General features: G+C 34.6%; 3 protein-coding genes across 13 annotated transcripts in view; 1 reads left to right on the forward strand and 2 right to left on the reverse strand.

Annotated features, from left to right (window-relative positions):
- LOC105460546 (sodium-dependent nutrient amino acid transporter 1-like) overlaps positions 1 to 8,639 on the forward strand; it is a 13,474-nt gene extending 4,835 nt beyond the window's left edge. For 2 of the 4 annotated variants that reach the window (XM_011707009.1, XM_011707003.1), the window contains exons 2-10: positions 2,790 to 2,876; positions 2,962 to 3,247; positions 4,777 to 4,990; positions 5,507 to 5,878; positions 6,700 to 7,066; positions 7,665 to 7,764; positions 7,834 to 8,010; positions 8,248 to 8,342; positions 8,466 to 8,639. In XM_011707009.1, the coding sequence (XP_011705311.1) occupies positions 2,790 to 2,876; positions 2,962 to 3,247; positions 4,777 to 4,990; positions 5,507 to 5,878; positions 6,700 to 7,066; positions 7,665 to 7,764; positions 7,834 to 8,010; positions 8,248 to 8,342; positions 8,466 to 8,606 (1,839 nt within the window). In that variant the 3' untranslated portion in view covers positions 8,607 to 8,639. Of the gene's footprint in view, positions 1 to 2,789; positions 3,248 to 4,776; positions 4,991 to 5,506; positions 5,879 to 6,699; positions 7,067 to 7,664; positions 7,765 to 7,833; positions 8,011 to 8,247; positions 8,343 to 8,465 lie in introns of all 4 variants that reach the window. The other 2 variants (XM_011707018.1, XM_011707029.1) reach the window with 1 other exon arrangement.
- Positions 8,637 to 16,881, reverse strand: LOC105460520 (sodium-dependent nutrient amino acid transporter 1-like). 4 transcript variants are annotated; one of them, XM_011706993.1, is made up of 9 exons: positions 16,615 to 16,881; positions 15,258 to 15,636; positions 13,783 to 14,050; positions 11,975 to 12,349; positions 11,189 to 11,378; positions 10,818 to 10,994; positions 10,569 to 10,668; positions 10,199 to 10,470; positions 8,637 to 9,330 (listed from the first exon to the last, which is right to left on the reverse strand). In XM_011706993.1, the coding sequence occupies exons 1-9, from the start codon at positions 16,624 to 16,626 to the stop codon at positions 9,163 to 9,165; spliced, it is 1,941 nt and encodes a 646-aa protein (XP_011705295.1). In that variant the 5' UTR covers positions 16,627 to 16,881; the 3' UTR covers positions 8,637 to 9,162. The 4 variants fall into 4 exon arrangements, with proteins under 4 accessions (XP_011705295.1, XP_011705281.1, XP_011705274.1 ...); XM_011706979.1 differs by having other exon boundaries at positions 16,241 to 16,881; XM_011706972.1 differs by lacking the exon at positions 16,615 to 16,881 and adding an exon at positions 16,020 to 16,205.
- Positions 16,882 to 18,685: 1,804 nt separating this feature from the next.
- On the reverse strand, positions 18,686 to 27,370 carry LOC105460612 (sodium-dependent nutrient amino acid transporter 1-like). Of its 5 annotated transcripts, none has more exons than XM_011707126.1 (11): positions 27,342 to 27,370; positions 26,228 to 26,395; positions 24,957 to 25,067; positions 24,294 to 24,546; positions 23,676 to 23,898; positions 21,795 to 22,169; positions 20,723 to 21,089; positions 20,532 to 20,631; positions 20,267 to 20,443; positions 19,339 to 19,433; positions 18,686 to 19,245 (listed from the first exon to the last, which is right to left on the reverse strand). In XM_011707126.1, the coding sequence occupies exons 2-11, from the start codon at positions 26,237 to 26,239 to the stop codon at positions 19,138 to 19,140; spliced, it is 1,821 nt and encodes a 606-aa protein (XP_011705428.1). In that variant the 5' UTR covers positions 26,240 to 26,395; positions 27,342 to 27,370; the 3' UTR covers positions 18,686 to 19,137. The 5 variants fall into 5 exon arrangements, with proteins under 5 accessions (XP_011705428.1, XP_011705413.1, XP_011705421.1 ...); XM_011707111.1 differs by lacking the exon at positions 27,342 to 27,370 and adding an exon at positions 27,195 to 27,333; XM_011707119.1 differs by lacking the exon at positions 27,342 to 27,370 and adding an exon at positions 26,564 to 27,156.
- Positions 27,371 to 27,877: the final 507 nt, after the last annotated feature.

Genomic DNA, 27,877 nt, shown 5'->3' on the forward strand with positions numbered 1-27,877 from the left:
TTCAGACAAACGCTTATTTAAATTTTTTTATAACTGTAGTTCTTGTAGTTCTCTTTTTAGTTCTTCTTCAAGAATTTATCAGAAAAATATAAAATTGGTATTTTTTATCATTCTTTATCTTAAAAGTTCTCCGTACTTGTAATTTTCATCAATTACAGATAAAAGCGTTCGCATGTTCTGTTTCTTAAAATGTCGTTATACATATATTACATTACTTTAATCAGAAAACACGTAACATTTTTAATAAGACTGCAAATTTCAATAGACATATTATTATGTTAATTAAATCGGAAACTACATAATGTTTTTACTATTAAGATAAAACTATGTTCTATGTAAATATATAATTTAAAAATTGTAGCATATCAATTTTGTAAATTCTGAGTCCATAGACACTATGAATTTTCATCTGTGCAAACAAAAATTATGGACTTAGAATTTACAAAGTCAATATACTACAATTTTTAAACTAACGAATTTACATGAACTTTCTTATCCATATTTACATAGGATAGTTTTACCTTAATAGTAAAAATATATTGAAGCGCAACTGAGTTCATAAAGAGCGCCTATGGCGATTCACGGGAGACTCGCGTTCTGCGACATCTACTAAACCAAGAGTTTCGCGTGTATTTCACTAATTCTCTATTACTAAGGAAACCCTCCCTCTGTATCTTATCTATGTATTACTCTCAGTTTTTGTTCATTTCCCATAAGAGAACGTTACCCACATTCGTTCGAGATATTTGCTGTATTTCAAGAAATAAACTTGTTATCATTATTCTCTGTGTAAACGATCATGCTCTTCATTATCGCAACCACGTGCCGCTCTAACAAAATATTATATAGTTTCTAATTTAATTAATGTAATATGTCCGTTGAAATTTACTTTATTCAAAATGTTACTCAAAATGTTTTTTTTTTTTTATTAAAGTAATGTAATATATTTATTGAAACAGACTTATGTTAGTCGAAACGTCCCGCTTTAATATTATCAAATTAAATGATATAATTATTTTCTAACATCTTTTATTTGCTCGTTTTATTATTAGTCCCTATTTCTTTTTGTTTCATCCCACATATTTTTTCTTGAAGTGATTTTCAAACCATTCACATTCTGTGTAAAGTAAAATGGACATTTCTGAATTAATTGTGCAGAAGAATTTACAAAAGTGTCATTTAAAGATATTTAAAAGGGTATATCATATCGAGTTATGTTACAGCAAGTCTTGCTCAATATTTGCTGTCAAACTTTTGACAATGGCAATGTATAGAAACACTAATTTCAAAATGCAATGAAATTAATATTACATTAGAATTAATTAAAAGATGAAATTTCCAGTGTAATATTCAAGATTTCATTTTTATTTTATTATAAACTATTAGACCTATAAAATATTAGATAAATATCATTATTTCGTTGTTATCAGCTTGCTATCGTAAATTGATCAATTGGTTATAAAAACTGTATTATCATTATAAGTTTTTTCAACACGATAAGATAATACAGAGATAATGGGAATAATGCCCATTAGGAATAAATAAACAATTCGTCGACGGCAATAAAACACAATAACCCATAAAAACGATGCGCCGATATCAAGATAATCGCTGAAGATTTGAAATTCTTTCCGCGACATTAATCCTCAATTAAAATGTCACCGACAAAGACCGTAAAATACAATCGCTTAATCAATCTACGCTAATCCTTTTCCACATTACGCAAGATGGACGTAACAAGATGACATTAAAGTATCGATGTTATGTACCTTCTGCTCAAAATTAGAAAAGAAAAATAGAAGAAAAACAAAATTAAAATATGGGGTATTTAGGAGACAATGCCATATACTTACAGAATGCATAAATCTGTTAAAATATAATAATTTGTTAATACTGGTTGACATGCTAAAAGTTTTCTGAAAAAGGAGAGTATTTTCCGTAGATTTTTGGGCCTTGAAAACTACTGCTCTCAAAATTTGTCTATCACGTCACATTTTCGAGAAAAATGAGGTTTAAACCTTTAAAAAAACGCATTTTTGGCAATTTTTGAAAAATTGTGGCGAACGAACCTGACATGCTAGAAACTTCTAAAAGATTTTTTATGAAAGCTTAAACATTGTATTCGCGTCCTAGTATCGCCAATATTAAACTGCACCGTATGTTTATAGTGCTGTGCACGAGTGCGCCCACTCGTCACTGCACGCTAAGGCGAAAGTCGGGAAACTTAAAAGCAGAAAAGATTGTATTTTATTCATTAAATCTGCCGTTAAAAGGAAATTATTGCTGAAAGAACAGATTATGGTAGAGTAATAAAACTAATATTATGATTGCAAAATAAAAAGCCGTACGAATTTCGATTTACAAGTTATTTTTAACGCTGCACGAAAAGAACGTTAAAGAATTTATGGCGAATTCAATTATGTGCGAATGTACAACAGTCTAAAGTTTCCGCATCACCAGTCTCAAAACGTCAAAATTTTTCTTTTCAAAGTCAGCCAACTGTAAACACAAATGACAACAGCGTTTCCAAATAAATTTAGGAAGTATGTCTGTTGGAGTAATTCGTGAAATAATAATGTTAGTCAAATTAAGTAAGCATTTCCGCAGTGTCGTGTCGCATTGCGCAGCAGTCTCTCATTTTTCAGAAGGGCAATCTGATTATATAATCAGACACGCGTTGCGATGATCAGAGAGCCGTACATGATTTATACGTTACGACTGCGGCAAAGTCTCCTATTTTGCTATAGAAAACAAAAATCATCAGATATAACGAATAATTAATTTCGCAGAATCATGTCACCGACGCCAGCGGAACTCCCGGTATATTCAAGCTGTCCGTCCCGTCATCAGCCGGCGGAAACGAGCCCGAGAGCAGAGTAAGTTCGGCAGGGAGCGGTACGCAACGCTAATTTGGATCTCGTTTGCGAGAGCTCTCGACACTCTCCGCAACTTTCTTCGCAGATCTCATTGTCGATCAAGGCGAGGGAGGAAGAGGAGAAGAAGGCGAGGGCGCAATGGGGAAACGGGCTGGAATTTCTCATGTCCTGCGTGGCATTCTCAGTCGGCCTCGGGAACGTCTGGCGGTTCCCGTACACGGCCTATGAGAATGGCGGTGGTGCCTTCCTGATTCCCTACATAGTGGTGCTCTTCGTAATCGGCAAACCTTTCTATTACATGGAGATGATACTCGGGCAGTTTACTAGCAGATCATGCGTACAGATCTGGTCGGTGTCACCCCCGTTCCAAGGTACTTTTCCATGAAAATCGAGGTCTCAATCCTATAAAAGAGATGCCGGAATTTAAAACATAGAAGTACAATTTCAGATAGCATATATGACGTATTCCATGTATCAGGAATTTATTTAAAAATAAACTGCTTATATCTACTTTTTCAAATCTGAAAAAATTCTCAGAAATACTTCAATATATACTCCATATGGTACCATAAATGAAATTTTGGGATCGCAATGAGATCCATTTGTAAACAAATATTTTTTCCAAAACAAAATTGGAATTTCAGCCTTCACTATAAAACATATAGATTTTTTAAGATACTTCCTTTTACAATTAATTCTTCGACGTATTATTATTCAATTATTTGCTAGCGATCGTAAATTTTTTTATTTTCCTTATATACATATTATATATATGGAATATTACGAGAACAATGTTTCTTTTATATAAAGAAAATGTAAATTTTTTACGTCCGCTAACAAATAATTAAACAATAATACATTGAAAAATTGCCACCGATCATGCTGCGTATGCTCATGGAGCATTAGCAAACACATTCACCTAGTTCTTTTAAAGAATTTGTAGCATTGATTTGACCGCACTCTATTTCTAATCCGCCCTTATATTTTGAAATCGCTTGTAAGCAGCAAGATGTCGCGACGCGACGCCTCATGCCTGGGAAAGACTTGCGCTCACACAAAGGATCATCCAACTTGGGGTATAATATCGGGCTTCGAAAATTTTATACATTTTACACGAAATTAGCTATCAAGCTTTAGTCAGAAATTATAGCGAAAAATAAAAATTTTGCCAATTTCCGATTTTGCCTGATTTTGTCCCTTAAATATGTTTGGTTGCCAATAAAAAAAACATACCAAATATTATTAATCCTTCTACAAACACATTAGGGTTCATTAAAATCGAAGATGAACACTTGAGAGCCTTTCCTTATTAGTTTACATAAATAGTTTTAATTATCATGGATCATTACAATCAATAATTTAATTTAATTACATTGAATAAGATGAGTCAATGCAACGGTTATATCAGGATGTTGGTGCTACAATTTTATTATGTTAATTTAATATATTTAATTTAATTAATTAATTTCAATTAATTAAAATTCTTTATAGATTTCGCTCGTTATTATAAATAATACAATAATTAATAAGATTGAACGGCCAAAGACGAGTAATTTAACAGATTGTAAAAATTACTTTATTAATTAATTTTCTAACACAAAACGCAACAAAACTTATAGTTTTGATTCTTACTAGGACTTTCTCAATCGCATTACTAATTTGATAAATTAATGAAAATACGCATTGTGTAGTCAGTGATTAAAATAAAATAAATTATACAGAGTCGCATAAATAATCAAATAAAACATAGTCAAAACAATAAATGAATTTTACCAAAAACGGAGTCATATGTGCTAAATGGAGATCGTGCCATAAAGAAAGCAGTCAAAAAATTGCTCGCTTTGCATCGCATTAAAGTTGTGTATATATAATTCAATTAATTAATTTGTTGATCGTTTAGGCATCGGCTACGGCGTAGCGGTATCGGTGTTCGCCGTGATTACCTATTATTGCGCCCTTATGGCACTAACGCTCTACTACATGGTCGCCAGCTGTCAGTCGGTGCTCCCGTGGTCCTATTGCTGGGAGGAATGGGGCGATGCGTGTTTTAACAGCACGTCGACTGGCGAGCAAGCGAAAAACGGAAGCAGAAGTTCCGCCGATCTCTATTTCAGGTGCGTTAATCTTCCTCTTGCTTTTTTTTGACGATGTCATCAGAAGGTTCTAAATGTGACACTGTTATCGCATCCGTTTGCACACGTGCTATGTCACACGATATCAGTCGTAAATCATCAAGAGCCTTTTGCAGTTATTACTTGTAGTTGCCATGTCACGTGTGTTCATGTGTAAACTTGTTGTTCCGTAGCAAAGATTCGAGATAAAAATCCATCCGTATCTCTCTCGAAGCAATGCGATAATAACAATAATGCCACTAAATAATTGCAACGTGCGTAGTAATTTACTAAATTGCTGGCAATATCTCTCATCTATCTCTCGCTTTTTTATCTTTATCATAGAATATCCTTTTACGTTGTTAAGTTTCTCTTATTAATTTTTTTTTCCTCGTATTATCCTTAAGTCTATTTATATCGACGCGGAAATCTCTTGAAAAACTTTAATTTCTCAACGAGGCTCTCAGGATTTCGATTTCTCGACTAGACTAAAACGTTTCTAACCGCCTGTACATTCAGAAATTACGTTCTCAATGAAACGGGAATCAAGAACGGGCTTGGGCTGCCTTCGTGGAAGCTGATCCTCGCGTTGCTGGCTAGCTGGATATTCGTCTACGTAGTGATCTGCAAGGGCGTGAAGAGCACAGGTAAAGCGGCCTATTTCCTGGCCCTCTTTCCATACATCGTCATGATCAGCCTTCTAGTAAGAGCGGTGACCTTGGACGGAGCGGTGGACGGCATTATCTTCCTCTTCAAACCCACATGGCACAAGATTCTGGAGCCGGGGGTCTGGTACGCCGCCGTCACGCAATCGTTCTTCTCCCTCGGCGTATGTTTCGGCGCGGTGACCATGTATTCCTCTTACAATGGTTTCGAACATAATGTATCAAGGTGCGCGTACATTTCTAAAATTATCCTATCTTATCTTGACGAAAAAATTTGTTTTAAAATTCTTTACATAATTTTCCAGAATTTTCATATAAATTTTAAAATTTTGTAACTTTTTAGAAAATTTATTAAATTTTCTTATATAAATTGAAATATATTTTTTTAATTAATAAGAAAGTTTACACCTTTTCTGGAATTTTTATGTAGGTAGACGCTGAAATATTTCAAAATTTCTCGTTCTGTAATTGCCAAAGAAAACTTATAAAATTTGAAAAAATTTAACATATTTTTCATGAAATCTTCAAGTATTTAAAATATAAAAATTCTTAAAAATATTATAAGATATAAAAATTTCTTTTACCACCAAGGTGGTGAAAATCTTTCTTTGAATTTTTCATACAATATTTCACAATTTTATATAATTTTATATACTACTTCTATGTAAATTTTAGAATTTTTCACAAATTCTGTATTATTTTATAACTTTTTAAAAAATTTCTTAGATTTTTTATATTAATTGGAACACTTTTTAGAAATCTACATCCTTTCTATAATTCTTTGTATATGTAAATTTTAAAATATTTTAAAACTTCTAAGATTTTTCATTCCATAATTTTAGAAGAAATCTTATAAAATCTCAGGAAATTTAAAATATTTTTTCAGAAATTCTCAATAATTTACAGTATAAAAAAATCTTAATATCACGATTGAAATATAAGAATCTTTTTACCAAGATAATAATGAAATTATTAATCGAGTTACAAAGTTCTACGAAATTCAAAGCACGTAAAGAGTGCTAGAGAATCAGCAGAAGATTTTTGCAGGGATTGCACGATCGTGACGACTCTGGATCTCTGCACGAGTATGATGGCAGGCGCGACCATCTTCGGAATTCTAGGCAATCTCGCCCACGAGATCGGCAGCGATGATATCGGCACCGTCGTACGCGCTGGGACAGGCCTGGCCTTCGTATCTTATCCGGAAGCCTTGGCAAAATTCACGGTAGTACCGCAGCTCTTCGCCGTGCTCTTCTTCCTGATGCTCTTCGTGCTGGGTATAGGCACTACCGTTGCCTTCTGTAACGTGATTATCAGCATCATCAACGACCAATTCCCGCGGCTCAAACATTGGAAGATCGCCGCTGGCCTCGCGATTCTCGGTTTTTCGATTGGCATTGTTTATTGCACGCCCGTAAGTTTTATAAAATCATTTTTTTATTTTTAATGAAAATCTTTGTCAATTCTCTTACGTAATAAAACTAATAAATAAACACTATTAATTAATATAATAATTAATCTTTTTTCCTTCATAAAGAAAGGAAGGATTTTTTTAGATTAACACTTTTATTATTAAGAAAAATAATAAAGTGCCTAGTGTAAAAAATTCTCATAAAATTTTTAAGAATTTGTCATATTTTAAATTTTATATTTATGAAGATTTCTAAAAAAATATTTTAAACTTTTTCAAATTTTATAAATTTTTTTTCAGAAGTTATAAAATAAGAAATCTTAGAAATATTTTAAAATTTATACACACATATATGTATATAAAGAATTTTAGAAAAAATTTAGACTTTTTCAGCAATGAAAATTTTGTATAAAACTAACTATTTTACAATATATAAAAATCAATTTGTAAAAAAATCTAAGAATATTTTTGACAAGTTATAAAATTATAAAAAATTCTGAAAAATTATATAAAGAATTCTAAGAAAAATTGTCACTAACGGTTACTTTAAATTATGTAGTATAAAAATTCTGATAAAATATAATTTTTATTTTATTGATAGGGCGGCCAGTACATTCTCAACTTGGTAGATTATTTCGGCGGGACCTTCATTATCGTGTTTTTAGCTTCCTTTGAAATGATCGCTATTTCCTGGGTATATGGTAATAATCTATATTTTATTCTCGCATAAAGTTATTTTGGAAAGAGGAGATTAATTCATCGATTTTCAGGCATCGATAATTTTATGGACGATGTCGAGTTTATGATAGGACGACGGCCGTTCTTTTACTGGAGATTCTGTTGGTGTTATTTGACTCCCCTGTTTCTATTCACTATCTTGGTTTACTTCCTGATCAATATGACACCGCTCACGTACAACGACGAATATTATCCAACGTCCGCATACGGTATTAGTTATTTTGAAATTCTTACAATCGTAAAAATTATAATTAAATTATAATATATAATTTAAATAATTTAAATTGTAATAATACATAATTAAATTTCGTTTTAATTGGAAATGAAGGTAACATATATAAGTAAAAATTATTTAAGATATTCCAATTATAATTAATATATTAAAATCATAGTATAAGAAATTATAATTTTAATATAATGTCATGAAATATCTTTTAATTTTGAAGTTGCGGGTTGGACGCTTCTGGCTTTGGGAATTCTTCCGTTTCCTTTAGGCATAATCATTGTTGGATTTCGGAATAGAAACAATGGATGCTCGAATGTAATACATATTTGCACTTTATTTAAAGATAGTTCTAGCATATATATATATATATATATATATATAAATCCATGTGTCGTCTAAAATTGTGTGAAATTATGACTTATCGCTTTTTATTTTTAGATATTCAAGCCGAGCGCCGATTGGGGTCCGAAGAATTTAAAAAAATACAATGAATGGAGGGACTTTAAGCACTCGAAGAAGATATCGAGAGCGTGCGCAAAGAAATCGAAAGTTATAGCAGCGCTGTTTGGCAAAGATTGACAATTATTATATATTAAACTAATACGAAAATTACTTTTACTATGTTTATTTGTTATTTGGATTGTTCATATGTAGTGATAATCGCATGGCGATCGCTTAAAAGGCTTCTTAACAATATTGGCAGCTCTTTGTCATATGTCACATTGCACACAGTGCAACATTACGCATAGGGTTGAATTACGGAAACTAGCGAAAGCTAAGCTTTAAGCATACACAACTAGGTATAATCCCTTAACTGCGCTATTAAATAGGTACGCAATATATGCGGATTGATAAAATTTCTTCATACTACTTATATTTAATTTTTAAAAAATATAAATGTGAATATAATTTGACCATCTCTCTGGCTATTTTTATCAATTATTTCGTTACATTAAATAATAGAAAATAAGATGGCTTGTTGGAAATCCGCATGCAGTTAAAGGATTAAAAAAAATCTTTTATTTCTGTTAACTTATTTCATGGGTTTTTTTGCCACGGATCCCGCCGCGGCAGAAAAACGACTATAAAACTCGAACAACTTTAAAATATCTCGAGCCAGACGAAGTTGCGTGCTCTATATCGGTTCCATATTTAAGAGAATGTAAAGTATTTGCTTCCAGATAGGCTGGATCCTCTTCTCCCGATCTCTCGCTTTTTCTTCCTTGAAGATCCTCCAATCCTTGCGTTGCTGCACTTCTCGTGGACCCCATCCGCTCGCGGGTGCAAAAGCTTTCCTCAACATCTTAAACAGCGCAAAGAAACGTAAATTTAATTATTCAATTATTTTAAGTTTTTTTATTAAAAAATGATATATAATATATTTGATTTTCAAATTAAAATAACAAGAAATAATAAGGTAGGCAATAAGAGTCACACGTAGAATTTTGCGCATAAAAAATTTTCTTTAAAATATGTAAAATGTTACATTTGAAGATGAAATAATAAATTATGACGTCATTATTAAATGCGTTAAAAGACACGGCTTGACACGTTTATTGTCACATTTAAAATGATTCTAAGAATCATTCTAATTGTGACAATAAATATAATAATTTGTGTCAATAATTTATTCTGCTACTAAACGTCAAAGCATGTTCCGCAATGTGTAAGATAGGCTTCAAATTCCAAGATTGTAAATATACATAATTATTATGGGAACAAGTCAAAATGCATGTAACGTAGATGAAACAATGGATTATAACATTGTCGTAAGATGTGTTAAAAGACACGACTTGTCACGTTTAGAATGATTCTTTAAAGTTAGTCATTTAAAGTGATTCTTAGAATAATTGCAATATTGGAATTTGAAGTTCATCTCACACATTACGGAACATACTTTGATATTTAGTAGCAGAATAAATTATTGATATTGGCTTACTTAATGTACTACTTATTACTGAGGAAAATCTGAAGAAGACCGAAACATAGGCGGAAAGAAATGTACTAAAGGATATGTAACAACATTTTATATATTTTAAAGAAAAACTTTTTACCAAGTTCTGCATGTTAATGCCTATATTGCCTATCTTATTATTTCTTTTCTTAATAAAATTTTTCATATAAAACTCGTGAAGCGTCTTGTAATGTGACTTTCTTTGCGCGGCCAATACCTGCATGAACGGCAGTTCCCAGTTCTTCAACATCGCGATCAACATCCACAGCGGTATTTGAAGAACACCGAAACAGAGTATCGTCCACCCAACGGCATGCGCATATCTCGGCAACGATGTCCCGCCGTAGGTCAAAGGCGACAAAGTGGCTATAGTATAAATGAAGATTGTTATCAGAATCAGCGGTGTCATTATAAACCAGCATATCCTCCAGTAAACGCTCGGTTTTCGATCCAGCATAAATTCAAAGTCCTCCAAAAAGTTCTCCAGGCCTACGTACATTGATAATTAGCATAAAGAAAACTAAAAAATGTGATACGATTGAGTAATTTCTTATCGTAAAACTCTTCTTCGTGAAAGTAATTCTTACCGTAAAACCATATCACTCCAGTCATCTCGAACGATGCCAGGATGAAAACGACGAATGACGTACCGTAATAGTCCACTAAAGTTAATATAAATTGCCCACCCTGTAAAATTCTTTCATTGCTGATAACCGTATTATATTAAGATTTTCTATTAAAAGATTATATTAAATATTATATTAAGATTCACTTATAATTCGAATATATTAAGATAAATCCTTTTTTTATTGGACAAAGCATAATTTTATGCTAACCGGTGTTACGTAGACCGTGCCGATTGAGAAACCAAGTAAACAGGTTGGAACTACGATTTGCCAAGTTTTCAGCTTGGGAAACTGCTCGTTTATCACCGTGATGATGCCTGTGGTCATTCCTACCGCGCTACCGACACCAAGGACGAACATCATAAAAAAGAAGAGTATGGCAAACAGCTGCAAAGAAACATTTGATATTTTAATCAATAATAATATTTTTGCTATAATAATTCTAAATATTTATAATAATATTTTATTCATAGAATAAATCTACAGAGAAACAAGATTTTACTTTCAGAAAAGACGTTTGGCATTTAAACTAATGACGGTATTAAGTAATATATGGGCATAGCAAAATAAATACCAATTACCTGTGGTAGAAAGTTAAATTTCGCGATCGCGTCGGGATAGGACACAAATGCCAGACCGGCTCCGCCTCTGACCACTTTGGATATATCTTCCACCCCTAACTCATACGCCAAATTGCCGAGGATCCCGAATATCGTGCAACCAGCCAGCATACTCGTGACCGTGTCCAACGAAGTAATTATCATGACGTCTCTAAGATCGTATATTGTTACATAAATTCTTTACCATGTTTTAAGAAGTTTATTGGCGTGTTAATGTTATTAAATTGTTTGTCAATTTGATATTACGATTCCAGCTTCAGTTGAGGACTGTGTTTCAAGAAATAATCGCGTAATTTGCATGAATGGTATCTATGTATATTGGAAAATGTACATATTTATATAAATTTGCGCAAAATATTATTATAGGTATCAAGATCCGCTTTTGAGTAGATAGGCTTATTTCTATTATTAATTGTGTATTCGTACGTATATATATATAGGGTACAGCGGGGTAATTTGAACAGTGGGGCAATTTGGATAATAGTAAGTATTTGCAAGAGTTTCAGAAAAATAAGAGATTTTAAGATACATTTCATTATATCAGACATTAATATAATAAAATATATCTTAAAATCTCTTATTTTTCTGAAATTCTTGCAAATGGTTACTATATTCTCCAAATTACCCTATTATTTACATTACCCTGCTGTACTCTATTGTGCTAAACAATTTTGTGATGTTGTTATTATAAAATATTTGATCACACGTAAACGCGATTTCGAGAGAAAACAATACTTTCCTTCTCACCTGTAGATGTTGTGCTTGAAACTGTTATGCGAGGAGTACGTGATAATGCTGCCGAAGCAGACGGAGAGCGAGAAGAAACACTGAGTCACAGCGGCGTACCAGACGGTCGGCTCCAGGAGTTTGGACCATTTTGGTGTGATGAAGTATAAGATCCCGTTGATCGAACCGTCCAGAGTGACCGCGCGAACCAACAATGCGATCAGCACAATGTACGGGAAAATGGCCAGGAAATAGGAAAATCTCCCGGAGCTCTTTACACCTTGAAAGAGCACCATGCAAACCGCCGTCCAGCTACCGAGAAGGCACATTGTCAGTTTCCAGTCCGGCCATCCGATCCCATCGTCGATGTTCTCCTTCTCGTGCAGCACTACTCGTCTGCAAAACGTTTGATCTTTAGGAATAAGTACTTTCTATGTCTATTTCAGAGCAATTACTGTTATGTCTAATATACACTATGTATATTGATATATATTGTCTTACTATTCGCGATTCTGATTTTAAGGGGGTAATCTAGAGGGCAAAAAGTGGCCTATTTTGGGGAATTTTTTTTAAAGAAAAAAGAACTGCACATGTTCTTCTACGTTTTTGCACATTTATTTGTACATATTTGGTAAATATCTACAAATTTTGATGTGGCTAAATATATGTATAGTAAATATTTATTGCTTTACTATATTACGTAAATTTAAAAATAAAATATGAAAAAAAGACAGTGATTTACATGATTGTAGTATTCTAACTTAACTGAAATAAAAAATTAAAAAGTTATTACGAGTGTAACTGTAGTCTGATTTATGAGGATAAATAAAAAACATTGCAAATTGTTAATGGCAATTATGCAATTTAAAAAAAACAAATATTAATTTTTTAACCAAATTTTTGAATTTAACATCTATAAAAATTAGTATTTTTTTACAGATATTGCAATGATTCCAGTTTATGTGGTAAACATATATATATATATTTTATAACATACATAAAAATTGTTCTCGTGAAAAAATATTATAGGATTTATGTGAAAAACCTTGGAAATTATTAGAAAACCATTCAATACTACGTACTACCTATATGTTCCAACAGTTTTTTCACGTGAATCCAGTATTTTTTAATAAGATTAAATATAGTTTCTGAGAAATTGTGTCAACCGACTTGAAAAATATCGTTTAAAAAAAAACGAAATTTAATGTTTCAAGTCCAGTTATAAGAAATAAAAATTTATCTCTAATCGGCGTTGCCAGCGTCCTACATCTTTAATAATTGTTTCAATCCAAATGTAAACATTCTACTAAGGAAAAAACTATTGTATGGAAGATTAGCTTGATAACAACTGTCTTGAGGTTCTGTTGACAAAGCGCATTAAATAGCTTGTGCATGACAATCTTAAAAATGCCTACAGTTTTGTTATTTTTACGAATATTATAATAAAATTTTTTTAAGAACTTATGTTCCGAGACCCTAAATATAAAAAAATGTATGTATATATGTATGTACAAAGAAAAAAATCGAATTTTTCTGAAATTCTAAACTAGAATGCCCTTTTAACAAGAGATTAAATGCCTCTTTTCCGATCAATTTGCTCTTCTTAGCTTAGATATCAAATAGAATCATGATTATTGCGAATTTCTAATTTTTAATATTAAATTTGATCAAGGTCATTTCCGACATGAGATTTCCTTGTTTATTTGTGAAACATTGCTCCGTCGCGTCTTCGTGAAAATTAAAAGCACGAGTTGTAGAACGCGTTCTATAAAAGGCAACGTTATTTTTTTATAGGAATGAGATAAGAGAATTATACGACTTGTACTTACGAAAAGTATAATTCGGCCGAGCTTTGAAGCTTACCGCTGCTGTTTAAGAAATCATTGAGAACATTGACGTTTCCCTCCGTCGTGCTGTCCGCGCTGTGATTTCTCTTGGTGCTCGAATCAACACATGCATCACCCCATTCTTCAAGGCAGGTGGCCCAGGGCAATTCGGCAGAGAAGGACGCAATCAGATAATAAAGTGTCAATGCCATCAGCGAGCTGTAGTAGGTCGCTAATGCGATGGTCGAGCAGAATTGCGCCCATCCAACTCCTACAGAAAGCAAGAGAAGCAATCTTCAACCGAGGATATGCGTTTAAATTTGCCGTCGTTGATTTTGCACAACGCGCGGCAGGTTGTTAGGAAGTTACTCAATCGAGAAAAACCGGTTAAAGTCAATCAATATTTATAAGAATGTATCAAAACTTATATCTTCACAATTTAGCAATTTTGTACAGGAAATTTATACAAGCAAAAAATTAGATTCTACATAAAATTTCTAGAACTTTTCACGAAGCTATAGTCTTTCAGCGTTCGGCATTCGTGTCTTATCTCGACGCGATAACGAAGTTTAGCTCCATGTGCTATTAATTAATTGTAAGTATTATTTCATTATACAATGTATACTTATGTTTAAACATACACTCACATGTACATACAAATATAGGATTATCCGCGTTCATAAATTCCCGGACATTCTTAAGAATGAAATAAAGCACATATTCTTGCGTAACTTTTTCTATTTTGGCAACAATAATTTGACCTTTTTTAACTACTAAATACAAAAATATATGTCACGGTTTAAAAATGTGTATACGTATTAATTCAGTAGTATTTTTCCATAATTTCAAAGAAGAAACTATTGAAACGAATGGTGTACAATTTTGAATTTAAATGATTTTCTAATTATTTTCAATCTTTTTTTTCCCTCAAATCCAATAATATTTTTTTATAAGGAGTAGCCTGAAAAACTTACAATTTTTTATCAAAAAATCTTCGTGAATAATAAAAAAAGCAAAAAAAAGATGACAGATATAAGAAAGATAGATCTACATCTCGGATAATACATCCAAAATGCTCTCTAAATATCTGGAGTGAAATGTTAAGCACGATTGAAAAATTAATTAACAAAATACTCAAAATAAATATATAAAGCTAATATATATATTTATAATAAAAACAAAAGAATTTTTTAAATAAAATTGTAAATTTTCGAACAATATATCAATCGTTGACAGATATTTATTATTTCATAGTTAAAAAAGATCAATTACTGTAGTTATATTGCAAATATTACGCAAGAATGTGTGCTTTATTTTATTTTAAGAGTGTCCAAAAACTTATAAACAAGCAGAATTTATAATCTACTTGGTCCTGAATCGAAATGCCAAATATTTCTTCTGAAAATAAGACAACCGTCAAATAATGTTTTCCAGTACGTCTATTTCTCGCGAGAAAGTTACCGAATCGAGAAAATTACCGACGAAACCCGGCGACATGCTCCAGACTTTGACGGACGAGCAGCCGGAGAACTGGCCGATAATCATCTCCAGGAAGTAGAACGGTTTACCCACCAGGAAGAGCAGGATCACGTACGGGATGAGAAAGGCGCCACCGCCGTTCTCATAGGCCGTAAACGGGAATCGCCAGATGTTACCGAAACCGACCGACACGGCGATGCACGACATGAGGAATTCCATGCTGTTGTTCCATGTCGCTCGCTCTTTTCCCGGCTCGCCGATCTGCTCGTCCAAAACCACTGTCGAGTTGCCAGGATAATACCTCGTCCCGCCATTTCCGACGTGAGGCTCGTCTATTTGGAAGACGACGTTATCAAGACCCAGTTCCTTCTCGTCCCTCTGCAATTATGCGCAAACGCGCCGCATTTGATGCGACAATTCAATTCAATTTAATCGTCTTCAATGGCGTTTCGTTATTCGAATAAATGCATTCGACATGGACGTGCAAACATAAATAAGAGTTCCGACAATCAAGATAGTTCTAACGCGTACAATGAAAATATATGGGTCAATGTCAACAGGTACGAGTTTGAAAGGAAAACCTCTATTCGCGAAACGTGTTTTTCTCCCCGCTGCAATCGAGCCATCGCAACTCCGACCGGATTAAGGTATCTGTGCTCTTTGCGCGATAATAATTGCACTCCGCGAGATATCCAGCGGCAAAAGAGGAAATTTCAAAGAAAGGATGACAAAGATATCGGGAACTTTATCGTCGCGAGTACCCTTGGACGGAAAATCCTTTGTAGATCACTCGGCAAACATTTCGAAGCATATTGCATCGGAAACATCACATGTCGCTGCACCCGCGGCGTTGTTAGCGTAGCGATTATTTTTATCTCGTGTTTCAAGATTTAATTACGCAAGTGTTATCGCACGTTCCTTTTTTCTTTCTTTCTTTTTTTTTTATTTCAATTCCGAGCCCGAGACGTTACGGTATACTCACAATATATTTAGGGTAACTTTCACTTATCGTTTCGCGTGCCGTGAGATACATGACGATAGAAAAGAAACGAAAGGTGCCCGACACGACGCGACGCGACGCACCGTAAGGTGATGCCAGGATGGAAGAAGTTAGAAAAACTAACCGAGTTCATACACGCGCGTGGCTCTTACGCCTCGCGCGAATAACTATATACTATTCTCTCACGTCATTATAATCGTTAATTGTACCGCTACCGCATTAACATTCGTATCGCACACTTTATCTCGCGTCTCTGACTTCCATATTTCTTTTCAGTCCGCGACAGCTCGTTTCCTGCTTAAATTACGGCGTGCGCGTTTGAAACAAATCACGTCTCGAACAAATCGTTCACTTACTGTTTCGTACATAGCGGACGTTGGCCGACGTTGAGTGCCGCGAATGAGAATAGGGAACGGCCGCTCTGCGCTCAAGGCAGGAAAACTGGGACGCGCGAATTCGCTACCGGGTTCCGAAGGGATATACCTCAAACGCGTCGACGCTACCGACGTAAACTGGTCGTCGGATCAGGCGTCGAGGTGTGCTCTTTCTCCCGCACGTATGTGCTCGGAAGCTCATTTGATAAAACGATAACCATTACTAAATATCCCCGCGCGCGGCTGGTGACAGAATACTGCGCCTCGCGTGCGAGAGACACGACGGGCCGATCGTCTAGGTGGACGACCAGGTGGTAGCCTAGGTAGGAGCGACAATGAATCATACGTCATCGCGCGTGAAGGGATAATTACGCGTACTATGGACCCCGCACGATTCTCGAGAGTAAGGAATATAATACAGGTGGAATCTCGCGCTCTGATAGGAAGACGAGTCTCCGCAAAAGAAACGAGATGAACGAGGAAAGGATGAACAGGAGAGCAAGAGGAGGAGACAAGGGAATCTCCTCCACGCGGGTGATTAAAAATGGGATAAATATCGCGCGGCCAAGGAAGAGAAAGTGATAGAAGGTAGAAGGGAGACGCGGAAATTTCCTCCCCACAGACTAGAGACGCGACAGGTACGATCCGGCAGGAAGGGATAAACTTGCGAAAGAAAAAACGGAGCGACGGAAAGTAGGGGGAATAGGGATTACCAGGTTGGTCGATCGAAGAAGAGACGTGCGAAATAATTTTAGGAAGGGATGGGAGATTCCGCGATTTATACACGACACACGGACGACGAAAGGCTTTTCTCTCTCCCTCTCTCTTTCTTTCTCTCTCTCTCTTTCTCTCTCTCTCTCTCTCTCTCTCTCTTTCTCTTTATATTTTATATACGTAGTTATAATTCCGCACGTCACAGTTGCGTGATGTCATCGTACGTCACGCTTCGCGCGCAATGACGCGAGACCTTTCTAAGCGAAAGGAGAACCGGTGGGTTTTCTCACAGCGTCGAAAGGAGAGAGACACAAAAATAGACTATAGGCATTTATTTTGCGCATGTACTTGCATAATGGTACATCTGAAGTATCTGCGTAAATTTAAAATCTTATCAATGTAAAATCTCGATGTATAATTCTCATAATTTGTGCAGTCAATTATTGATAATTATGTACATGCTGCTACTATCATTCGGCATTCCTCTCGTAAGAAACTAATAAAAGATGTAAAATATTTTATTGTATTTTAATTCTTCTTCTTAACATTTTTTTTTAGGAACATCGCTAAATACAATAGTGTTTTAATATCTATAAATGTCACTCACCCTGGTAAAAAAATTCTTATAATGTCTCATAGTATTTAAAAATTTGTTAATTAATTTATTTATTAAAATTTTAAATTTACGAAAAAAATACCTTTTTAAACTTCTTCAGATTTTACAGAATGAGAAATGTTCACGGAAAAAATTGCTGTGGATGTTACAACAATATTCTCTATGTTTGGAAAAGAAATGCTTGTGAATTTAAGTTATATTGATGTTACATGGCATTCATCTGTTAAGGTATGCTCATCAGTACGGTTGTCACAACCGTAGTGTTTAGGATAAATAATTATTCGGTTAGAATATCTTCATATATGTGGTTGCCTCAACCGAAACATTATTGTTATCTCTCTAGTATGGTCTGTACAACAAATAGTATAATTGAGATATATATATATGATATAGTTACACGTCACAACATTGAGGCTGAGAGTTCAGTTAACTATATAAATCACTTCCAAAGTATTTTAGTTCCTATAACTCTTCTAAATTGATGGCCGAAAATTCATATCACAATTATTAGGCTGTGGCAACAGCAATTTTTTTTCCGTGTTAAAATATTTCAGAATTCACGTATATAAAGAATTTTAGAAAAATGTAGACTTTCTCTGCACTTCTAAGAAAATGTTCCAATTCTTATAAAAGATTTGAAACATTTTGTAAAAATTTATAAAATTTTGAATTTATATTTATATAGAAATTCTGAAAGGAGTAACATAAAGAATTCTAAGAAAAATTTTCCACCAAGGTACTTTAATTTAACGCCTTGTTGCATACGGTGTGCTACTCGTCAGTTAGGTCATGGCGACACATCGTCAGATTCACACGATTTCATTCTCCGTAAAGTTTAAAGAATGTACAGTTATATAGGTATATACGTAGCAAGGACGAGTGAGTTGCGACTTGCACAAAACACAAGAAACGACACTTAATTATTATCATTACGTATGGTTGCCGTGACATCATAATGACTAATGACATATAATACATGCCGGTAATTGTAACAGTAAGTTGTACACTTAAGTCATATCAGTTGCAAAACAGTGAATGTGACACGTGGCAGTTATTATTGCAAAGTCACTTCATCAACTTCAACGACAACACATTGAAACGTCGGAACGTCGTCTCTCGAAAATTACACGGAACAGACCTTGGAGTGAACCTGCCAACGATTTACATTCCCGATATCATTTCTCTTCCGCGTCGCATTGATCTCGGAAGGCCAGCCATTTTCTACGATCTTCCGCGTTGCTCGGACCCCATAATTTCGACGGTCGAAAGGCCTGTCTGATCATCTAAAAGAGATAAATACAATTATGGTAGATGTGACAATATTAAAGTGGAATGGTATCCCGTAATTTCACGTGAATGTTGACCGTGTCGCTTACTTTTCGGAAAGGAAGATGTCTCTTCTTGAATATCGCAATAGCGATCCACAAAGGTATTTGGATAATAGCGATAGAGAAGAGGATCCAACCTACGACTATTCGTAGAAGAAATATGAGAACTGAATTAGTCGTCAAATTATTATTATTATGAGGGTACACGTTATCCTTTAGAATAAAATTTTTCCTGAATAATTAAAAATAAAAATAATAATACAGAAGAAATAAAAATTTACAAATCAACAGTTTTATGAAAGAAAAAGATTGAAAAAAATTCTTTAAGCATCGGAATTTTATCCGGTTTTGATGTTTACAGGACGGAAGTGCCAATATATTGACGCTATTTTTCATACTATAAGCATATTGTAACCTCTTTACCAGCTTTTATGATTAATACTTGTTGTGATAAAACAAAAAAATATAAAACATAAAAGATAAAAAATAATGTAAAAACAATCCGCAGAGTAAATTCACAATGCATTCCGTACTATCATAAAATACACTAAATCCTAGCCGTGTACGACGAAATATGTGATATATAAATATATTAATTTCTTTTTCTTCTTTTAGAATTTTCAAAATTTGATGTATACATATATTTCAAAGTCAAAAACATTTACGAAAATTTATTTTTTCAATTATTAAGCCGTTATATTGGATTTGCCATTTTAATTGTTGAATTTTTGATATCAAATTTGAATTTGAGCAAACTTAAAAATCCTTTATAACAAATTTTAAACTATTTATCAATTTTTAAATATTGACGTGTTACAGTAGAGGACGGAAAGCCAATATATTTGACTTCTCTCTAAACAATAGGTATGTCACGTTTTGAGGCAAGAAATACAATGAATTATAAATAAAACTTATTTAAAAAAAAGCTGTAAGAGTTAAAAAGTCAACCTGTCCTTTAAAGGTTCTAATAACTCACCGTAAACTGGAAAAGGATAATATTTCTTGTTGTATTTCAATAGTTCGAGGTTGGCGAATGTATAAACGAAGATTGCAAGGATAATTCCGGGAGTAAGGACGCTCCAGCAGACTCGCCAGAATATCGACAACCGTCTCTTCAGCATAAACTCGACGTCGTTCAAGAAGTTACCCAGTCCTAAAATCGCTCGCTTTAAATCTCATCTTGATAATGATCGGTTAACTGACGGATGTCAAATTTCCGCAGCGAAGAATGAAAAACGTACCGTACGACCAAGCGACAGCGATCATTTCGAAAGCAGCTGGTAGAAAAGCGATAAATGATGTCACGTAATAATCAACGAAGGTTATCATGAATTGACCGCCCTGCGAACACTCGTTTCAATTAATTAAGATAACGGCGCCCGTTTAGCCAAAAAACATCATATATCGTAAACATCGCATTTAATTGGCATACCGGCGTGACGTATATGAGACTGATCAAAAACTCGCAGAGGCAGGTACCGACCGCTACGTGCCAGTATTTGACCTTTGGGAACTGATCATGCACGATGGAAATTATGGCGGAGGCGAGGCCGACTTCGCTACCGATACCCAGGACGAATAGCATCGCGAAGAACACGGCGCCGAAGAACTGCGGCGCGACCGTGAACTTGGCGATCGTTTCCGGATACGAGATAAACGCCAGTCCGACGCCGCCCCGAACCACCGTGCCGACATCCTCGCTCCCCAATTCGTGGCTGAGATTGCCCAGGATGGCGAAAATCGTGCAGCCGGCCAGCAAACTGGTAAAGGTGTCCAGAGTCGTTACGATCATCGCATCCCTGATTGAAGCGTAAATGCGTGGAACACATTTGAAAGTTGTTGAATAAAAATCAAACATGCATACTCAATTAACATATATTTGTTTATAAATATTTACTCAGCCATATTTCTTTTTATATCAGAGAAAAACACGATTATACGGTGATTTGCAAAGAAATTTGATCAATTAGAAATATACCAATGGATGAATCATCGCAAAATACTGAAGCAGTAGGCATAAGTTATTTCAGAATAAAGATGATTATATAATCTATGGGTGCAGGGTAAACACCATGAGTACGGATATAACCAAATATCAAATAATTTATGTCAAAAATTCCAATCAACGAAAGTAGAAAAGATTTTCTTACAGAAATTCGATACTAGAATGTAGTAACTAATTAGGTACTTATTTTGAGTGTTAAAAGCACTGAATAAGTGTCTTTAATACTCAAAATAAGTAATTTTCGCATACATTTAGAAACACAAAATGCTTGCGAAAAATGTCAAAATTTTTTGACGTTTCAACATAATTTTTTTGATGGTCCAACAAAATTTATATTCAGATCTGTATCTAGCAAAATTTTTTCAGCAAAATCGTTCTTTCCGTGTGCAGTATTTGCTAGTATTAAATGAGACTTCTGTATAAGGATATAAGCAAATTCTCTGAGGTCGATAGATATTTACGGAATGGAAACAGAAGTCAGAACGTGTCCTTAACTAACCGATACACATCATGGTGAAACTTGTTGTGCGAGGCAAACATGACGACGGCGCCGAAGCAAACGGTCAACGAGAAGAAGCACTGGGCGACGGAGTTGTACCAAATCGTCGGCGTCAACAACTTCTCCCACGTCGGAGTGATAAAGTACAGGATACCGGTGACAGACCCGTCCATCGTGACCGCCCTAACAAGCAGCACGATGAGGACCACGTAGGGAAATATGGCCAGGAAATACGCCGCCTTGCCGGAGCTGCGTATGCCGCGTATCACCACGAGGAAGACCGTCAGCCAGCTTGCGAAGAGCGTGATCGACAGACGCCAATCCGGTGCACCGAGGCCGTCGTCAATGTTGTCTTTCTCCCGTAGGACCTCTTTGCTGGATAAAAGTGAATCTCTTCGCTATCTCGTTATTATTTTGTTCGCTTTTTATCATTTTCATATAATACAAATTGTCCCAAAATTATTGGATGTCCTGAATATTTCTTGGCTAATTTGGAACAAACTTTAGCCGAGAAGATTTATTATTTGTTGCTTAACATGTTAATCTTCTTTTTTAAACACTTCTTTCTTTTGCATTAAACACACGCGATGAATGATTTTGTTAAAATATCTAAAATTTAGCTAGGCACAGATTTGAAAATTATTTTGTTAGATTAAAATAATGTTGAATACTCAAGCACAATGAATAATGCTGCAAAACGTTTTGATATTATAGCAATCAGTTTGAGTTTCCAACAAAATTATTTTCACACAAATCTGTATTCAGCTAAATTTCAGCAAAATCGTTCTTTCCGTATATGTATCTTTATAACTCAATTTCGACTTAAAATTTTATTAAGGGGGTATTCTATAGTGTGACCGGTAAAAAAAATCGATTTATTTTTTGCATATTCTTATAGTTTAGGGTCTTGAAAATGTGTTTCTAAAATATTAAGATGAAATTCGTCAAATTGACCGAGCTATAGAGGTTTAAAGACGTAGCCCCTGCGCGCGTCCATGCGGCTTGTCGCCCGTGATTTCCATGCAGTAGACGGATTTTTTGCGTGTCAGGTAGTATTTCTTTACAAATGGTGCTATATATAGCTGAGAAAGGTATCCTACAGTCCTAGTATAACTGACTAAGGGTAAGTTACTGAAATTACTCATTATCTACCTTGTAAACGCATGAGAAACTTTAAACGCGTTTTTCTCGAAACGATATTTTTCAAATCGGGCGTGTATTTTTCTCACAAACTACTGGGCCGATCGATTTGCGCTTTTGCATACATATAGTGCACATATTAGGCTATCGCCTGAACCTCCAACTTTTTGATCTCTTGAAAATTACTATTTTTCCGGACCGTGAAAATTAAATATTTTTTATCAAAAATCGAACTATTTTTTTTCAAGCATCGCCATTTTGTCAATTGTTCTACAAATGATTTACTAGAGGTTTGAGCGATAACCACATTTGTAAAGAATAAAATAAAAAAAATTTGTTTATTTGAGATGACAAAGACGGCCGCAATCATTACGCCCGATAGAAGAGGAATTTCAAAACATGACCTGCGCGTCCATTTGTGCCGTATGTAATTCTCAATAAAAAGCATTAAAAAAAATTGAGAAGTTACTTTAAAATATGTATAAATGTAAAAACAAAACATTACATCTAGGTTTAACCGTTTTTAAAAAATTAATTCTCAAAAATCACCTCAAAAACGGACGTTCACACTAGAATACCCCCTTAAGGTAAACTCTTTATTTAAAATATGTATATAGTTGTTATCCATTTCATTTTCTAAAATTTTGTATGAAAATTCATCTGGTAAGTTTCAAGACATCTTACGTAAATAATCTTACGGAAATAAATAGCTAATTTGACTATTGTTTCTAAATAATTTACTAGAAATACAGCTCAGCGGAACTGGTGTAGCTGACGTTCTCGAGTCTAGCGCTGTGATTGCCGGGTGAAGAGTCTACGCACAACTCGCCCCATTCCTTCCAGCATCTTCCCCACGGTAATTCCTCTTGAAAGCAGGCACCGAAGTAGAACAGTGTCAACGCCATTAGTGAACAATAATAGGACCCCAGTGCCACCAGTGTTATAAATTGTGCGATGCCGACGCCTATATGGAAAGAATGATTTTGTTGAAAGGTTTAAACATTTTGCTAAATACAGATTTGAAAATAATTTTTTGTTGAATCATCAAAATAAATTGTTGGAATATTAAAACTGATAAGCATTGCTATAAAACGTTTTGATACTCTAGCAATTATTTTGACTTTCGTACAAAATTATTTTGATTATTAAACAAAAATTATTTTTAGATCTGGATTCAGCAAAATTGTTCTTTCCGTGATACGAATTTAATTTTATCTTTGCGTTGTAATACTATAACTTTTACAATTTTGTAAAACTTTTTACGAAAATCTAATGTGATAAAATCAAAGCGCACAGGGAATTGCGAGAAACACGCGACGGGACGCGCCGTGAATACCGCGTCATCACCGCACATCGCACCTCTGAACGCCGGCGCGAGATCCCAGATCTTCACGGCTGACCGGCTGGAGAATTGTCCCAAGATCATCTCCAGCAGATAAAACGGCTTCCCCACGACGATCAGGACGATGATGTACGGTATCAAAAAGGCACCGCCGCCGTTCTCGTACGCCGTGAACGGAAATCGCCATACATTACCGAGACCGACCGACATCGCGATGCAGGACAGCAGGAACTCTCTATCGTTTCCCCATTGTTGGCGCTCCGGTTTCCGCTGTATGAAAAATATACACGCGTGCAACGAGCGAGCGAAGGAAAAAGCAGTGTTTACACAGCTGGGACCATCCATTGTCCGGGACAATTTTTAAAAATAATTAATGTTTTGATATTGTCAATTTTATTAATTACAGTGACGCAAACAAAAACGACTGTGTTTCCGAGCCACGAGGGAAATATATTACTTCCTCTTTCTGTAAAATATTTTCCTAAAGCAGACACGCTGTGCAAACTCTTTTTTTACCTAATCGTCGTGTACATCACTTAAAAATTGAAAACAAAAATTTGATCGAAAGCTTTCGTTTTCGTATTATTTGTTTGAGACTATTTAAGAAGCTTTTTCTCGCTTTTTTCCCTGTTTTTTCAGTAGTATTACAAATTTTTCGCTTTTGTATGAAGGATAATTACCGCGTTAGTTTCATGAGTGGTGGGACCATTAGCTTCGATGCCATTCTGATTTACCGGTTCGTCTACGACAAAGGCGCGATTTATCACGCCGCTCGAGATCATGTAGGACTCCTGAAACATTATTGCAATTACTGTTCAGATGTAGTTCGCTTATATAGTCTCCATTTTCTCTTCCGGCGAAGAATATAAAGCTGGCGGAATCTCTTATCTATAATATCCGTGAATAAAATTACGAAAATATCGTTCTGTTTGAAGCATTACACGAAAATGCTTGCATGGAAAGAACGGTTTTACTAAAATATTAAAAAATTTTTAAGTAGATACAGATCTAAAAATTTAATTATGTTGAAATAATTATTTAAAATGCTCAAATATGATGCAAAAAAGTTTGTTATTCTAGCATTTCCAGCTTAAGAATTCAATATAATTATTTCAATGGTCCTGAAATTAAAAGTCGATGAAAAATTGACTAACGCGGTACATTATGTTATACTCAGGCACATTACCTATTCATCGCTTATTCCAAGAATTGTTGCAGCCGGTAATTACTACGAGGAAAACCCTCAAGTATTTACATTTAAAAAAACTTAACCCACGTTTTTATCTATGAAGACGTTAAATAGACGTCATTAACTCGATCTAAATATAGATTTATTGATAGATTAATTTATTAAAATGTTATACATACAGGAACGGTATTTTAAACTAGAAGCTGAAAAAGAAACGTTAAATAGACGTTATAAATATCTTATAAAACATTTTTATAATGTTTATTAAATAGTTTAAAAAATGTATCAAATTTTAAACATTTATTTTTCAGTTTATACATTTTTATTTATTACACGATTTGTAATGTTAATTAAATGTATTTTGAACGTAACTGTGTTGCTTGTACACGGAAAAAACGATTTTGTTGAAAGGTTTAAAAATTTTACTAAAAAGAAATCTAAAAATAATTTTTAATAGAATCATCAAAATAATTTGTTGGAATGTTAAAACTGATAAGTATTTCTATAAAATGTTTTGATATTCTAGCAATCATTTTAACTTTTGCACAAAATTATTTTGATTATTAAACAAAAATTATTTTCAGATCTAAATTCAGCAAAATTGTTCTTTTCGTGTACTAACATTAATTTAATTTTCAACATATCACGCGATTCGAAGAAACGTTACGAAGAAATCAGATTCGTGCCGCTTAAACGCCGCTATTCATTAATCTTCTTCTAACGTACATTCCTCGCTATTTTCTGATCATCTCTCTCGCATACCTTTTTTCCCATTTATATCGCCAATCTCAGGATCTGTCGTCGGTCACTTGAAACTCGCATTGGCACTCGTTACCTTCCGATACGTACGATCTGCATGCGGCTCTTTCCTCCTCGTCAATTATGCTTCATGTAATAAAAACAAGTCAAAGAAGGCAGCAGATCCGCGTTCTGTAAAAACCAAGCCGTTATCAGCCGTTCGATCAATCACTCGCGGACGTTACTGTGCGCGGACAAGTGCAAGACTTCGAAGATGAAATGAAATTGCGCTCCTGCGAATGCGCGAGCTAGTCGGAAAAGCTGACGTAAGTTTATGTCATGGAAATTCAGATCAGTTACCGTGAGATAATGACAGCACAACGAAGAGCCATTAAGTGAACGGCGTACGCCGAGACAGAAACGCGAGAGAGTATTTCGAAAAAATCTCGTTTACAAAACGTGTGTTTCCCTCCCCTCCCCCGATTGCAATTTGACTGAAATTTAAAAGACAAAGCAAACACAGAAGAAGAAACATTTGCTGTAGAATAAGATTTTGTCCACGCGCATTTACCGGATGATAATTAATGATTCATTGCCCGGGAATTCGTGCCGAATCGAGGATCTACAATAGTCCAGCTGTGAAAATAACGAATGCGAGATTAAACTATTATCATAATTCTTAATGCTCGCGCGCGCGAACGCTCGTAAGATCGATTAAACGTGCGCGCATTAATAATACGCGACATCTGAAATTATTTCTCGAGTGTAAAATTGATATTTTCCCCCTTCTCTTCCCTGTTAAACGCGTAGTCGCCAGGTCCCACTTTTTCAGGATGGAATTTTACAGTTATAAATTTTACACCGAAATAAAAGACACATTTGAGGATCGAAAATCAAAATATATGCGTACAGAAGAAAATGTATTAAAATATGCACGTATACTACACACAGCACAATTAAGATTACAAATAAAATTCTAAAATATAATAACTCATAGATCATCTAAAACACAAACGATCTGCAAATCGTAATTCTGGATAGAATTCTATTTGTGACTTTATGTCGTGTAAATTAAAAAATAAGGACACAAGAGAGACTATGTATAAGAGAATATGTATAGACATTAGAACACTCGTACACGCGCGTATCATCCAATTTACACGGAGTGTAAAATTACGAAAGGAAGATTCTGAAATCGGAATACGTTTAATCGTTTAAGACGGGCTTGACGCAACCATGATATTTTTTCCGTTTTCTGTAAATATAGCGCACTAAATGCAGTTTGTTAAGAGGAGAGAAAGAGCGAGAATCCGTCATAAACGGCATTATACGGAATAATAGGGATTACGTAAAAAATAGCGATGCAATATCAATAAGATAACAGATGTTAGCGCACACACACACGCCGGCGAATATCTCTAACAATGAATGCTTTTCAGCATTAAGAGACACTGAGAATATAATAGAATGTAACATTGTGTTCAACACAGAACGTTCTAACGGTGATACAGTGTTACATTAGGTACTCACATTAGGTACATAACATAAATGTAACCATAAGTTTCAGCGTGTAAAATATATCAAGAGTGCCATCAATAAAAAAATGTTTAACATGTGGTGGTCATGCTCGTCCTTTAATATATAGACTTACAATACGAAATTTTTTTGCATTCA

The sequence above is a fragment of the Wasmannia auropunctata genome, unplaced genomic scaffold, assembly GCF_000956235.1.
Source record: "Wasmannia auropunctata unplaced genomic scaffold, wasmannia.A_1.0 LD336101.1, whole genome shotgun sequence".
In the NCBI taxonomy this organism is placed as follows: Eukaryota; Metazoa; Arthropoda; class Insecta; order Hymenoptera; family Formicidae; genus Wasmannia; species Wasmannia auropunctata.